This window comes from Amaranthus tricolor, chromosome 15, assembly GCF_026212465.1.
Source record: "Amaranthus tricolor cultivar Red isolate AtriRed21 chromosome 15, ASM2621246v1, whole genome shotgun sequence".
Classification (NCBI taxonomy): Eukaryota; Viridiplantae; Streptophyta; class Magnoliopsida; order Caryophyllales; family Amaranthaceae; genus Amaranthus; species Amaranthus tricolor.
In genome coordinates this window covers 4037390-4052328 of record NC_080061.1, presented here as the reverse complement: position 1 = coordinate 4052328, position 14939 = coordinate 4037390, and the positions used below count along the sequence as shown (strand labels likewise).

The 14939-nt window shown below is 33.4% G+C and overlaps 4 protein-coding genes across 10 annotated transcripts; 1 reads left to right on the top strand and 3 right to left on the bottom strand.

Annotated features, from left to right (window-relative positions):
* The first annotated feature begins 799 nt into the window (after positions 1-799).
* On the top strand, positions 800-2448 carry LOC130800944 (uncharacterized protein At4g26485-like). The gene is made up of 4 exons (XM_057664689.1): positions 800-944; positions 1256-1454; positions 1980-2073; positions 2203-2448. Exons 1-4 carry the CDS (start codon positions 800-802, stop codon positions 2446-2448), a joined length of 684 nt encoding a protein of 227 aa, XP_057520672.1.
* A 540-nt stretch (positions 2449-2988) lies between these two features.
* LOC130800942 (uncharacterized protein At4g26485-like) lies at positions 2989-4246 on the bottom strand. The gene is made up of 3 exons (XM_057664688.1): positions 4102-4246; positions 3608-3790; positions 2989-3113 (listed from the first exon to the last, which is right to left on the bottom strand). The coding sequence occupies exons 1-3, from the start codon at positions 4244-4246 to the stop codon at positions 2989-2991; spliced, it is 453 nt and encodes a 150-aa protein (XP_057520671.1).
* Positions 4247-5255: 1009 nt separating this feature from the next.
* LOC130800759 (uncharacterized) lies at positions 5256-10468 on the bottom strand. 7 transcript variants are annotated; one of them, XM_057664369.1, is made up of 4 exons: positions 10318-10445; positions 8749-8922; positions 6727-6925; positions 5256-6629 (listed from the first exon to the last, which is right to left on the bottom strand). In XM_057664369.1, the coding sequence occupies exons 2-4, from the start codon at positions 8891-8893 to the stop codon at positions 5747-5749; spliced, it is 1227 nt and encodes a 408-aa protein (XP_057520352.1). In that variant the 5' UTR covers positions 8894-8922; positions 10318-10445; the 3' UTR covers positions 5256-5746. The 7 variants fall into 7 exon arrangements, with proteins under 7 accessions (XP_057520352.1, XP_057520355.1, XP_057520354.1 ...); XM_057664372.1 differs by having other exon boundaries at positions 8798-8922; XM_057664371.1 differs by having other exon boundaries at positions 8827-8922.
* Positions 10469-11469: 1001 nt separating this feature from the next.
* On the bottom strand, positions 11470-14881 carry LOC130800758 (uncharacterized). The gene is made up of 5 exons (XM_057664368.1): positions 14382-14881; positions 13377-13498; positions 13102-13193; positions 11867-11953; positions 11470-11774 (listed from the first exon to the last, which is right to left on the bottom strand). The coding sequence occupies exons 1-5, from the start codon at positions 14723-14725 to the stop codon at positions 11664-11666; spliced, it is 756 nt and encodes a 251-aa protein (XP_057520351.1). The 5' UTR covers positions 14726-14881; the 3' UTR covers positions 11470-11663.
* Between the last annotated feature and the right edge of the window lie 58 nt (positions 14882-14939).

Here is a 14939-nt window from a genome sequence, read left to right as displayed (position 1 = left end):
ATCATAAATAAGATTCTTCACTATGTGATCTAAATTCTAAGAGTACTTAGTGTTGTCAACATGGTGTTTAAACGGTCAATTAGAAACGACCTTGTTGTTTGCATTATCACTCACAAGAGAAGAGTAAAATTGCGTACATCTCTAAAACTCAACATTAGGTGGGAGCCAGTAGTCAGTTGATGGCATTGGGGTAATAAAATGTCTTAGTAATTACTATTGTCTATATTTTTATAAGCTTTCCTTAATTTATACAATTGTTTTAGTAACGGAAAAATTCTAACTTTCTATTATATCATATGTAAAAGAAGTTTTAAAAATTTTGTATGCTCATAAGAGAATAATAAGTTAGTTTAATTGTTGAAGATTTTCTCAAAACTTAAGATGAACTTAGATAATGAATAATTAATTAAATTAAAAAAAAAATTGGCTATGAAATAAAAAATATACTCCCTTGAAATACAGAGGATAAGATGTTGACATTGAATGAAATGCAAATGACGTTCCATATACTCGACTGTCCACTCCTACTACAGTCTAAACTACAATAGTGTGACTATACAGAAAGAAACTAAAGAGACTTCTTGGGAGATGAGGCCTAATACAAGTAAACTTTCCATATCCACTTGTAATAAATGATACTCATCCATCGAAAACTAATTATTATAACTCTTGGAAAATGCAGAATAATAATTATGACATTAATACAGGTTTCATGCATTTAGATTCAGTTCAGGAGTATATATATAATTTATAGAGTTGGAGAATTTGGATGAACTATAAACAAATTATAGGAGGGAATATGGAGGGTGAAAAATGGATAAAACATTACAGTAGTAAGCAGAAAATACTGTTAATCGGGGAAGGAGATTTCTCCTTTGCACTTAGTCTTGCTACTGCTTTTGGAAATGCTACCAATATCGTGGCTACTTCCATAGATTCCCCAGGTTTGATCTGTTTTCTATTCTTATTCTATTGTACTAAATAATAAAGAATCATTGGTTAGCGTTATGATTCGTTGTAATTCACTCCTTTCACTAATTTTCGATTCTTATCACTTGTATGAACGATAAATCTCCATTTTATTTTATTGTGTAAAATGAATCATGGTACCATTGATCTGAAAGTGGAATATTATTTCATGTGGTCGATATTTGTTTGAAATTAAGGCTTTAACATTATTGTGTACTTGTATTATGAATCATGATATGTTCAAGTCTCACAAGTTAATAGTACAACTAATAGGAAATAATTGCAGATATGCTGCAGATGAGGTATGCAAAGGCGAAGAGCAACCTTGACCTTCTTGAGGCGTACGGATGCAATCTGGTGTATGGAGTCGATGCACATACCATGCATAAACATCGTGCCTTGCAAAATCAAACTTTTGATAGAATTGTTTTCAATTTTCCACATGCAGAACTGTTTTTACGTGAACACAGTTGCTCGCAAATCGAGTATAACTATTATCCCTACTCATTTTGTTTTTCTCATATGACTTTTCACATTTATTAAGCTTTATTTGCGCAAAATATATAAAAATATTTTGAATTTATTATATTTTTATATAGATGATTTTCTAACAACAATTGACTAAATAGATTGAATCATAACTAGTTTTCAATATTTACATATAGTTTTTTAATGGGAAATTCTATAGTAGTAGACTTTAAAATTAACAATTACAATGAATAATTCAAAAAAATAAAAATTAATAAAGCATTACTTTTAAAAATGATATCATTAGTTAAGAAATAAATAACTCAGATTTTATTTCAAAATAATTAATGTTTGAAATTGTATGATTATGGTGTTATAGAATTATTGTGGACTTATACTTAAATGCAGTTCTTCAATTTAAATTTTAGTGAACTTTGTATAACTACTGAATAGATTGAGTTTTCCTTTGCTGGTATTCATTTATTGATCGAGTAGAGTTAAATTCATTATATTTGGATAGCAAATTTATAATGAAAAAAAAGAATGAGAAAGGGAAGGAAAGGAAAGAAAGGGGAGAAGTGGGGAAAGGACTCAGAAAAGGAAAGAAAGGGGAGAAGTGAGGAAATGACTCTATTGGTCACATGATCATTTTAGTTAGACAAAATGAGCCAATTTATACTTTTAAGAAACCTATTATTCCGTGACATTTTGTCACATGATCATTCTATGGGTCATAACCTACAATTATTCCGTGGGTTTTTAAAGTGCGCGCACATGATGGTAGCTAACAATGGAGAAGTACACATAACTCACAAAACTGCAAGTCCATTTAGTCTTTGGGATATCGAGAAGCTGGGTAAGGAAGCAGGTTTCTACTTATCTCAAGAAGTCCCGTTCAGTAGGAATGATTATCCAGGTTACATCAACAGGAAAGGAGAAGGGCATGGATCTAATTGTGATGGCACTTTTCCTGTTGGTCTGTGCTCTACGTTCATGTTTGCTAAACCTTAATTCATATCTTATTGGTTTGACGACTACCTTTAACGGCATTTAATTTTGTGATTTATTCAAGGGATAACTACAATTATCTTTGCTAGTTTGATTATGCATGCTTTTATGAAAGCACACCAATCAATTACTGTGGTCTATGGAGTAGTATTTATGAATTCAACAGAAAGTGCTCTTATTTGCAGCGCGTCACTTGAATATGATATATATTTAAGCTTCTACTACTTTACATATGCAGAATTTCCGACATCATTGATATAGTGGGTTGTAGACTTATATAATGTTTGATTGGTAATTTGGTACTATAAATACCATATGAATTTTGGAAAGAGTAAAACTCATCAAGTGTTGTATGCAAGTTTAATGCTTAATAGTTGTGATTTTGCTGGCCTGAGCCAATATATACCCCATTTGTGTATCCACATAAGTTGACCCATAGAATGATCATGTGACAAAATGTCACGGAATAATAGGTTTCTTAAAAGTATAAATTGGCTCATTTTGTCTAACTAAAATGATCATGTGACCAATAGAGTCATTTCCTCACTTCTCCCCTTTCTTTCCTTTTCTGAGTCCTTTCCCCACTTCTCCCCTTTCTTTCCTTTCCTTCCCTTTCTCATTCTTTTTTTTCATTATAAATTTGCTATCCAAATATAATGAATTTAACTCTACTCGATCAATAAATGAATACCAGCAAAGGAAAACTCAATCTATTCAGTAGTTATACAAAGTTCACTAAAATTTAAATTGAAGAACTGCATTTAAGTATAAGTCCACAATAATTCTATAACACCATAATCATACAATTTCAAACATTAATTATTTTGAAATAAAATCTGAGTTATTTATTTCTTAACTAATGATATCATTTTTAAAAGTAATGCTTTATTAATTTTTATTTTTTTGAATTATTCATTGTAATTGTTAATTTTAAAGTCTACTACTATAGAATTTCCCATTAAAAAACTATATGTAAATATTGAAAACTAGTTATGATTCAATCTATTTAGTCAATTGTTGTTAGAAAATCATCTATATAAAAATATAATAAATTCAAAATATTTTTATATATTTTGCGCAAATAAAGCTTAATAAATGTGAAAAGTCATATGAGAAAAACAAAATGAGTAGGGATAATAGTTATACTCGATTTGCGAGCAACTGTGTTCACGTAAAAACAGTTCTGCATGTGGAAAATTGAAAACAATTCTATCAAAAGTTTGATTTTGCAAGGCACGATGTTTATGCATGGTATGTGCATCGACTCCATACACCAGATTGCATCCGTACGCCTCAAGAAGGTCAAGGTTGCTCTTCGCCTTTGCATACCTCATCTGCAGCATATCTGCAATTATTTCCTATTAGTTGTACTATTAACTTGTGAGACTTGAACATATCATGATTCATAATACAAGTACACAATAATGTTAAAGCCTTAATTTCAAACAAATATCGACCACATGAAATAATATTCCACTTTCAGATCAATGGTACCATGATTCATTTTACACAATAAAATAAAATGGAGATTTATCGTTCATACAAGTGATAAGAATCGAAAATTAGTGAAAGGAGTGAATTACAACGAATCATAACGCTAACCAATGATTCTTTATTATTTAGTACAATAGAATAAGAATAGAAAACAGATCAAACCTGGGGAATCTATGGAAGTAGCCACGATATTGGTAGCATTTCCAAAAGCAGTAGCAAGACTAAGTGCAAAGGAGAAATCTCCTTCCCCGATTAACAGTATTTTCTGCTTACTACTGTAATGTTTTATCCATTTTTCACCCTCCATATTCCCTCCTATAATTTGTTTATAGTTCATCCAAATTCTCCAACTCTATAAATTATATATATACTCCTGAACTGAATCTAAATGCATGAAACCTGTATTAATGTCATAATTATTATTCTGCATTTTCCAAGAGTTATAATAATTAGTTTTCGATGGATGAGTATCATTTATTACAAGTGGATATGGAAAGTTTACTTGTATTAGGCCTCATCTCCCAAGAAGTCTCTTTAGTTTCTTTCTGTATAGTCACACTATTGTAGTTTAGACTGTAGTAGGAGTGGACAGTCGAGTATATGGAACGTCATTTGCATTTCATTCAATGTCAACATCTTATCCTCTGTATTTCAAGGGAGTATATTTTTTATTTCATAGCCAATTTTTTTTTTTTAATTTAATTAATTATTCATTATCTAAGTTCATCTTAAGTTTTGAGAAAATCTTCAACAATTAAACTAACTTATTATTCTCTTATGAGCATACAAAATTTTTAAAACTTCTTTTACATATGATATAATAGAAAGTTAGAATTTTTCCGTTACTAAAACAATTGTATAAATTAAGGAAAGCTTATAAAAATATAGACAATAGTAATTACTAAGACATTTTATTACCCCAATGCCATCAACTGACTACTGGCTCCCACCTAATGTTGAGTTTTAGAGATGTACGCAATTTTACTCTTCTCTTGTGAGTGATAATGCAAACAACAAGGTCGTTTCTAATTGACCGTTTAAACACCATGTTGACAACACTAAGTACTCTTAGAATTTAGATCACATAGTGAAGAATCTTATTTATGATTGTAAGGTTTTAGTAAGTTTGTGTCCCACTAAATGAAGGCACTTGAAAGAGGTTTCTCCTCATTCCCCTCTCCAAGCTGCTAGCGTCTGGACGACTAGGCCAACGCTCCTGCGCTTTACGGTAGCAAAGATGTGAGTTTCACTCACATAACTCTGAGATATTAACACATACATGATTAAACATTTTCCGCATGAATAATCAAAAATGGTGAAACACTATAAGAGATGGTAAATGATTTGATATAGGGTCAAATAACAGACATGTTTAAGTAGTTTCATAACTTTCTTCACAAAATCCAAGCACAACACAGAAAAATCAATCAACATAACCTAAGCTTTCCAAAATCCTAGCTACACCTATTTTTTCTTCATTAAAACATTGATTGATTCATATGCACAACATGCCTAGTTCCCATGTTGGCACCAGTAAGAAGTCAGAAGCAACAACAATGAGGCATACCATTTAAACTCTGATGTAAGACGCAAGCAATGAAGCTCCTATAGAAAATGGATGAAGAAAACCAAAAGTCTTTCATAAGCCCATGTTAACAAATTTATCATAGCTTCGGCTTCGACTTACTCTTCTTTAATTAGGAAGGCCTGATGTCTCCTCCACATGAGAAATATTCCGAAAGGAACCTGGAGAGGGAGCCAATAGTGGTACTAGCAGGATTCTGTTCTTGTGGCAGAGTCCAATTTCTCAACATCTTAGAGCCGGGTAAAGGTGGGAATGGCTATGCTGTGCTAGCTGCAGGCCGTGTTTGAGTGAGACAGTGACGTGGGAGGGGATTTGCTGGTTTTGTGTTGGAACATCAGACCGCATCTGGGAGAGACTGTAGTGTGCGGTGGGATGTGCTGTGTTTCGTGTCGGGAAATCAGGCCGTATTTGAGAGAGACTGTAATGTGTGACAGGGTGTGCTGTGATTTGTGTCGGAACATCAAGCCGCGTTTGAGCAAGCCTGTAGGGTGGGGTGGGATGTGCTGCGTTTTGTGTCGAGACATCAGGCAGTGTTTGAACAGGCCGGAAGGGAGGGCCAAGATGCGCTGTGCTTTGTGTCGGAAAGTCAGGCAGTGTTTGAACAGGCCGGTAGGTTGGGGCAGGATGTTCTGTGTTTTGTGTCGGAACGCGCCATGTCTGGCGGGTCATGTTTTCATGCGAAAAAGTGGGCTGCCTGGCACAAAGCACACGCCGTACCAAATTCAAAACATCTTGTCCCTGCCACAGCCCTAACCCATAGCTTTGTGTATCATGCCGCGCCATGCCCAAGCCACTTGCATGCCAACCCGACCTGTGCCTATCTCTAGACCCAGGTGAGAAAATGAATTTGAAAGTGCTGCATTCTCCCAAAGGAAAAGGCTCGTCACACCTCCAGCTATCCCCTCTCTTGTTGTTATAACCCGGATAGTTCTCAATACGAAAGGGTACACAGTCAAAAAGTACAAGCGAGTTCTGAGAAGCAAGCTCCTCGAGATTCCAGTTACAAAATGGGGCCGATGTTTTATGGTTAACATGAATTTCACCATTAAGTCGCAGCATACCCCTTGCATTGTGGAAAAAGTCATGCACAAGCCTCCTATGCTTTCTGCACATAACAAAGCAACATAGAACTTCATTATCACTGATATCTGTAAAATAGCTTTACTGATTTTTAGAAAACAAAAGAAAACATCAAACATTACTTAATAATAAGCGGATTATCTTCCCTTCCATGAAAGCCGGCATGAGGAAAGTTGAAGATAATGCGATCAAACTTCCTCATCTTGAGATCAGTGTGAAGCTTCATTTTAGTTGCATCGACCTCGTGTAAAAGGAAGGCTCCTAGCTTCTGCAGCTTAACCAAGTTTGATCTTGCTTTCTTGTACTTCTTTGTTAAAGAACCTATGCCAATATTATTCTTGTTACTGAGTCCTCATTAAGTAGCTAAATGCCAGAAACACAGGGATCATACTAAGCCTAAATTGGGTGAATAGTCAATTTCAGAAAATGATGAAGAATTCTATGCCATAATGAAGATATTGAATCAATGGATCAACATAGTTAAATTAACACGTTCTTATCATAACCCTTAGTTTTAAAAAACCTGAGGCGCTAAAAGTCTCCAGAGCCTAGGTTTAGGCCTAAGGAGAAATCACTAGCCTTGAATGTGAGGCCCTCTAAACCCAAAAAAAAGGAAACTAAAACCCCCTAAAGAATACCCAAAAAGAAGAGAAGGCAAGAGAAAACATTATCTGGTGGGCAAGTTCATCAAATGAGTTTCTTAGGCTAAAACCAAAAGATGCACTAATGCTCTTGCCTTGAGGCACTCCATGGTGCTTGCCTTAAGGAATCACCTCCCTTGCTTTATCAAGACACCAAGTCCATCGCATACCGAAGATGCTAGCCTTAAGTACACCTAGACACAGTTTTCTAAACTAAGAGCATAATCCTAATAAGGTTATACTATGTACAATTCACATTAGATTATCTAAACATATACTCTAAAAGAGTTTTCCTCATATACAAATATGAGGTAATGGCTAAGTGAGTCGACCAATATCAAAAACATTCAAAAAATAAGAAACAAGCACAATTCCTTTTAATTTATCACCATGTATGGGTATTTAATGCTCTAGGATTATGTCACTCAAACACCTTGTTCCATGTAAATCCACTTGTGTGGTATTAAATAATTTCCTCTGTTACTCTACATTGTGATAAAAAAAAAAACTCTTGCATAGATAACCACAATGTAGAAAACTCTAAGGAACAAAGGAGTAAAGAATAGGCACCGAACAATACATATTGCACAATAACAAGAGATTTCGAACTCAAACAAACACTTGGATTTTACACTCTTCACATTGCAAAATAAAAAATAAAAAATAAAAAATAAAAATTGGACAAAAACTAAGTTAAAAAGTCAAAACAAACAAATTCAGAGAAGAACCACCAAAGTTCAAGTTAAGGGTCAATAAGAGTGGAAAAGGCTAATAAGGTATTAACTTTAAATGAGGAAAAGTCCATGAAAAAGAAATTGAGCCTACTATTGACAAAGACACCAAAATGGGGTCTGATTAATATTTAAAGGAATCCATAAGCGAGAATTTTCTTCCATCCCAAAGTACTACTCCTATTATAACTTAATAAGTGTCAGATTAGGCATAAAATTTACATGAACATGAAGACGATACAAAAGAATGAAGCCTACTATAGACAAGGACACCAAAATTGGGTTCAATAAGTATATAAAAGTATCCATAAGCAAGATTTTTCATATAAAAGTACTATTATGACTTCATAAATATCAGAATTTCATGCAATTTACACTAAAATGACGGATTTTGATACACTAAAATGATGGGTTTTGAGTTAACTCATAAGTGAATTTGTTAAAGCTTCCATTTGAACCATGATTTTACTCCTAACAAGCAAAAGAACATTTACATGAACACATACTGAATTATCATATTTAAGTGCACACAACCCCAAAATCACCCAATATAAAATTTAGGCAATAATATAGGATAATGTAAATAAAGAAAACCCAACAAAATTTTAATCAATTTGTGTAAATAAAATCAAAATGTGACAGAGATCATACATATAATATAAAACCCTATTTTAAATGAAAAAAAAACTAGAACAACAAAATCAAAAAAAAAAGAGAAAGAGTAATAAAGCATAAGAGTCAAGAGAAGTAGCAACAATATTGGAGGCAGAACCCAAATTGTGAGCCAAAGACAATGAAAAAGAGAAGTCTCCTTCACCCACAAGCAGTATTTGATGAAAGGATGTATAACTGTAATTCACCCATTTCTCTATATCTTCATCCTCTTGATTGTTTATACATAACATTTGTTTATTCATTTCTTTTGAAGAATCATCGCTTTTAATATCTGCATTTTTGAAAAAGTTATGATGATCAAAAACAAATCTCTGCAAGTCTTCAACAAAACTTTGAGTCTTTTCCATTTCAAAATGAGTTGCCCTTCCTACTGTCCGGTAGCATTTTGTGTAACCATAAAATGTGAACAAACTTGAGAAATAAGTGGGTAAACTTGCATCAAAAAAAAAAAAAAGAGTGGGTAAACGTGCAATTTAAAGGATCTCTCAAAATAAAAATAAATAGGATTTCAATGTTTTTAGGATTTTTTTTGCAATCATTTTTTCCATCGAGTTTTCGTGGCATGTTATGAGATTAACGAAAATTCTATTATCATGGAATGAAAATTGATCAAGTAAATCCTTTTTTGGTAAATAAGTTTGTATATATTCACCCTGAAAAAACCATTTACAAACACTTGAAAAAGGAGACGAATAAATCTTTGGTTTGAATCACGATGAACAAGTAATCATCACATCATGTGCACTTCTTATATATGAAAAGTTTCAGATGTTGTATGCAATCAAAAGCAACCTCAAGGATAATGTACTAACGTTGCATAAATATAACCCCTCTTACCCTCACATTGCATCCATGTAATGATATCAATTGACAAGTAATTTGTCAAAAAACTCCCGGTTTGATACTAATAAATTTAATGCCTATCTATAAGGTTTTAATGCTACATATATCGTAATCATTTATCTAAGACATTACTCCAAGCACATATAGGTATAAAACCTGTTTGTTGCATATCACTCAAAAAGAGTTCTAATATTAGCAGGGTCCGATTTAAAAATGATGTGGGACTGTGGGTAAACATATTTAATAGCTTCCCATCAAATACAAGCCGCTTTCATGACAATGCACATAGCAACAAGATTTTTCCAGAATTTTTTGTTAAAAAGAAAAACAGAATTAGGGTGTTAACTTGAGAAATTGTAAAAACTAAACACAATTGAGGGATATTAAGCTGAATAAACAAACCCCAGATGCTAAATACAGCTAAAGAAACGTAAGAAACTGAAATTCAACTATGATTCACACCCATATCCGTTCTTATATCGATTGAAGAGCACGTACCACTTTCCCGTTAAAATCTTGGGTTCGATTCTTGCCTAACCTTGATCTTCCCTTGGTCTACTCAATAATTAAAAGAACAATAATCTTTTTACTTCAAAAAACTAGAAGATACTACTTCGCATATTATTACATGATATGGCAAATGACAGTAATTCAATATCTAAATTGAATGAAGACAAAAACAACAATAGAAATTTGTTAATAGAAATAGTTGCAAATAATACCAGCAATTCATGATGTATAACACTCGATATTAAAGGATTATAAATCATGAAATGGAAACCATATGAAAAGAAGAAAGTACGATCAAGAAAAGAAAACTCACCTGAATTTGACAGTTGGACTTGGTATTGCCCAGTTTTTTCTGCAAATGTGGAAAAGCTATAGTTTAATGCAAAGATAAATCGGGGAACGACGACGTATTATCTAAGTATGCTGTTTAACTTCGAGGTTAGTTCTCGGGTTTGGATTTCTTTTTGTGGGGCTTCCCACCCACATTCTTCTTTGTTTTTGGGATGAAACCGTTTGAAAAATAAAATAAAATAATCTTTTAGAAAAAATAATTTTAAAGAAATTTTAATTTTCAAAATAAGCGTTTTTATGTCTGGATCTAAGATTAGTGTTTACTTGTTCTTACTAACAATGAATACCAAAATAAAACAAATAGTATGTTCGATATTATTAACAGCGAACAAGCAATGTTTTTATTTTTTTTGTCCTTTCATACGTTATAATATTGTTTTTCTTTTGTTCGTTATAAGCAACAACAAAGTAGTAAATTATTCTCTCTTGTTTGTTGTGCCTATGGTAAAAATAAATAAAAATAAAAAAAACTCGATTAAAAGAAAATTTTCAAACAACTTAAATTATTTCTTTTAAGTGAGACACTATCATAGTTGTATTAGTGGGACTACTTAACCTATATATAAATGTCTCATAATGAAATGGTACCAAACAGCTCAAATTTAGTTATACTATATAGATCAATTTAAGATTGCACACGCCAAAACCTACTTGAATGAAAATTTGTGAACTTTTATTTGTTTGGTTAATCCGATATTTGATATACAAACAAATTTTAGTTAATTACACGTTAAGACAAGGCTACGACATAGTTATCGATGTAATAATGTGCACATGTTATGTACCATATCAAGAAGGTCTTAGTAAATAACGATTATCTGTGAGATTAACAAATTACCCTTACGTGATAAGTTTTAATAGGGTGAGAGTTTTATTATTTTAATATATCTTTTTTATTTTATTTATTTTATTATTTTTTTGTCTTTTTGTAATGATTTACAAATCACGTTGATTAATGAGGAATTTTTGATATTATATACGCATTCTAGGGCAGAGTTAACTATGACGTTTGATGAAGAAGAATATCAAAAGAATATTTTCAAACTGCTTACGTAAAAAGCATGTTCCTGTGTTTCAACTAATAACAACATTACATCACTCCAACACCATTAAATAATTTCCGTTTAAGATTGGGAACTTAGAAGAATATCTTGACACTTAATAACATAAATACAACATTCAAATAAACGTAAACGGTATTTCTAGTTAACTTTATTTTATTTGACGAGAACACAAGTACTATACAACAGTCAGCACAAACAGAGATAATTACAAACAAGGAGGGCATAAAAGCACAAGTAGTTTAAGTCACGCAGAATCTTCTGCACGTAATATTTTGGAAAGCTCCTTCACAATGGGCTTCTCCTTTATATTATTCTGCTCAGTCTTAAGGCGCCATTTCTTTGAAGTGTTTTCAGCCTATAATTGTAAACTCCTAGTCAATTTACAAGCTTGCACAAAAAAGAACAATGAAACTAGCAGAGATGATAGTGAATGAGCATACAACATACCCAATCTCTCAAGGGAGCTAATTGCTTCCTGAAACTCTCGGAATTTTGCTGGACTAAATCTCTTCCCTTTGTCCTAATATCATCAGTCTGCAATGCAAAATCTTCTTGTGAGCATAACTTATAGGAGCATATGATCAAGATTATATTTGAACTAAAATGAAGGAAGAAAGAATTGGTCTACAGTTTCCAAACAATCACGCCAATAGCAAAACTCCGATACTAATGCCTTAATTTGTTATCTCCGATAGCTTATGGGTTTGGATGTGGTAACCCTTGCCTTGTGATTTGTAAATGAGGGATGAGCTTGGTCAAATACACAAAACCGAGCCTTATGATTATCGATGGATGAGCTTGGTCAAATACACAAAACCCAATTTTGCTAAGCGAGTGAGGGCATCACTTCAAAAGCCCAATGCCTAATTTGCAGTTAGAGATGGAGCAATAAAGGGTAAATTCCATTATGGAGATATGATCACTGCCATCGCCCAGGACAGTGGGTGTAAGAAATCGGCTACCCCAAGTTCTTTAAGAACCAAGGGTCATAAACTTGACCTTTAGAGCCTCCCGGAGAATGGGATAGCAAGAAATCCCAATAGACAGAATTGCATCTTCCGATATGCGGAGGTACCAAAATGTGATGTAAATATTGTTTTCTCTTGGTCATCACGGTGAAATGGTGTATGGAAAATCCCTCTAATGACCTTCAAGAAAACGTAAATGAGAGTTGTGTGCCAACTTTCTAAGCATTTAGTCAATAAAGGGACGATTGCAGTGATTTTTCTAAGTGCCTTTGTTTAATTTGTGATATTCTCATATTCATAAGCTCAATTTTCAAGCTAGTCTAGTATGTGCACACAAAGGTATCCCAGTTAATACCCCTACTATATAAGCTTATCAACAGGTGAAAAGGATGTAACCCTCCCTATGTATGGCTGACAAGCAAGACAACTGAACCACACTAAATTGTGTCATCCAATTCCTCAAATTCCCTTTAAGAAATTATTCTATCACATTAAAGAGTTTGATCAGTTTAGCCCAGAATCACTATGTCAATTGTTTGTTTTATAGCAAAGCTTTTAACTTGCAGTACAAAATCACATCAGAATCGAAATGATCCTGATGCTGCCCAATTTGACAAGCCCCACTATAACTTTCAAAATCACAAATCTCAAAATGAGATACAAATCTATCAAAAGCCACAAATAGTAATAAAAAACAGCAAGTGATTCACGTACAGTATGAATGTCTAGCTTTGATGCAACTAATCCATAGGTGACTGCAGCACTTCCAAAGATTATCGCAGTAGCAACAGCAAAAGCTGTCCCGACTTGAACAAAAAATAAACAAATCTCAATTGATAAAAACAGATCACAAAAAATATAATTATACTCATCAGAGTAGAGACGTTGTGAAAGTTAAAGAGATTATAGTATGATTCAGCATAATCTACTAGCATGAAAAAGGACTAGGGAATAAGAGCAAGAAGTCAATGCAAAAACACAAGACATACTTTGTGCAAAACCTTCGGCTGCAGCTCTTATTTTTTCAGGATTGATTTCTGGTTGTTGCTTAAGCCGTAAATCATTAGCCGTTGATGCTGTAATAGAAAACTCCGCTGTCGGTAACTGCCACCTGCATCCACACATTGACTTGACTTGAAAAGGCAGAACTATAAAGTGTGGCAATGCAAGACAATTCAATAAACCATTCCTCTATTTGAAACTCATAGGAACAGTGCACATAGTAGTCCTGTAGCTTATCAATGTGGATATTTTCAACCTGGTTTTCTAAAGCCATTGTTTGGTTTGTTGGAGAACATTTTGCTGAATAGTTGTTTTCCCTACTTTCTGTCAAGGAAATTAAGAGTTTTTCATCACTTTGCAAACATTTTTGTCCAAAAATAGAAGGAAAAATCAATTTTACTCCAACCTTTCAACCCCAACACCTCTGTTTCCTTAAGAGTGTGTTTGGATAACATTTTAGGAATGAAGTAAGGGTGAGGGGATATGGATAATAAAATATCATAAAAGGACTTCTATTCAATTTCTTCCCCTCCGGTTCCCATCCCTCCCCTTTTGTATCCAAATCAATGAAATGGCATCCCTTCATTCCTCTCCTCTTCCCTTTTGGATCCAAATCAATGAAATTGCATCCCTTTATCTCCTTTTATTCAAACATAGCACAAGGATTTCATCAAACAAACAAAAAAAACTATCATTTGCATTTTCCTATGGGTGTATAGTTTCCATCAAATCAAACACCCCCCCCCCCCACCCAAATCTAAATTTATTAAAAGAGATTCAATTTCTTGCTTAAAATTAGTGTAGAAAAACAGAAGGCAGATGGATGATTTCACAGTTTATTACCAAATTGTACACAGCTTAATGCCAAATTCACAGGTTACTATAACTGACTAAACTGGTTAAGTTTATAAAAAAAAAATGTAGTAATAACTGCATTTCATAATTTCTGGGAGTAGAAATCAAATTAGAAAGATTAAGAGTATAAAGAAAACCTCTTTGGACCAAGAGTGACTTGAGGAAGAGATAAGAAACCACGAAGAGGGTTCAAAACATCAGGGGAAACAGAAGAAGATACATTATCAGAATTCGGAGCAGCCCATTTAGCATCAGTTGAAAGTGAAGAATCACAAGGTTTTTCCGACCGGAAAATTTTGGCCGGAAGAGAATGGCGTAGAATTTCAGGGAGAACATCAGCAGTTCCATTTGGGGATTCTGAATTTGTTGCTGGGGTTTTTAATTTAGGGTTTTTTTCTACAAGACGAGCAACCGCTTGTTTTGATTCTTCCAGAAAGAAAGCAGCTTCTTTTCCTGCTAATCTCCCCGCCAGAAAACTCATTCTTTTTGTTAGTGTTTGTGTTTATCAGCTTGGTTTGATTTTGATGAACAAGACAAAAAGGGACTGTAAAATTGATATAAAGAGGAGATATGTCGGCTCATCTTTGTTTCTTGCTTCCCAAGTAACTTGGGATACAAGAGCCAAGTGAAGCAATCTATGGTCAAAATTAAAAAAATGATCATGTGACAAAATGTCACGGAATAATAGGTTTCTT

Excerpts from the sequence above, each read along its gene's own strand:
- LOC130800759 (XM_057664369.1), bottom strand. The coding sequence starts at position 8,893 with ATGAATAAACAAATGTTATGTATAAACAATCAAGAGGATGAAGATATA. Across the intron at positions 6,926-8,748 it reads GTCTTTGGCTCACAATTTGG|GTTCTTTAACAAAGAAGTAC; the intron begins GTTCTGCCTCCA and ends ATATTGGCATAG. Across the intron at positions 6,630-6,726 it reads GATAATCCGCTTATTATTAA|AAAGCATAGGAGGCTTGTGC; the intron begins GTAATGTTTGAT and ends TGTTATGTGCAG.
- LOC130800944 (XM_057664689.1), top strand. The coding sequence starts at position 800 with ATGGAGGGTGAAAAATGGATAAAACATTACAGTAGTAAGCAGAAAATA. Across the intron at positions 945-1,255 it reads TACTTCCATAGATTCCCCAG|ATATGCTGCAGATGAGGTAT; the intron begins GTTTGATCTGTT and ends AAATAATTGCAG. Across the intron at positions 2,074-2,202 it reads GTGAGGAAATGACTCTATTG|TGCGCGCACATGATGGTAGC; the intron begins GTCACATGATCA and ends GGGTTTTTAAAG.
- LOC130800942 (XM_057664688.1), bottom strand. The coding sequence starts at position 4,246 with ATGGAGGGTGAAAAATGGATAAAACATTACAGTAGTAAGCAGAAAATA. Across the intron at positions 3,791-4,101 it reads TACTTCCATAGATTCCCCAG|ATATGCTGCAGATGAGGTAT; the intron begins GTTTGATCTGTT and ends AAATAATTGCAG. Across the intron at positions 3,114-3,607 it reads ACTGTTTTTACGTGAACACA|AGTTAAATTCATTATATTTG; the intron begins GTTGCTCGCAAA and ends TTGATCGAGTAG.
- LOC130800758 (XM_057664368.1), bottom strand. The coding sequence starts at position 14,725 with ATGAGTTTTCTGGCGGGGAGATTAGCAGGAAAAGAAGCTGCTTTCTTT. Across the intron at positions 13,194-13,376 it reads AGCCGAAGGTTTTGCACAAA|TCGGGACAGCTTTTGCTGTT; the intron begins GTATGTCTTGTG and ends TTTTTGTTCAAG. Across the intron at positions 11,954-13,101 it reads CAAAGCTAGACATTCATACT|ACTGATGATATTAGGACAAA; the intron begins GTACGTGAATCA and ends TTTGCATTGCAG.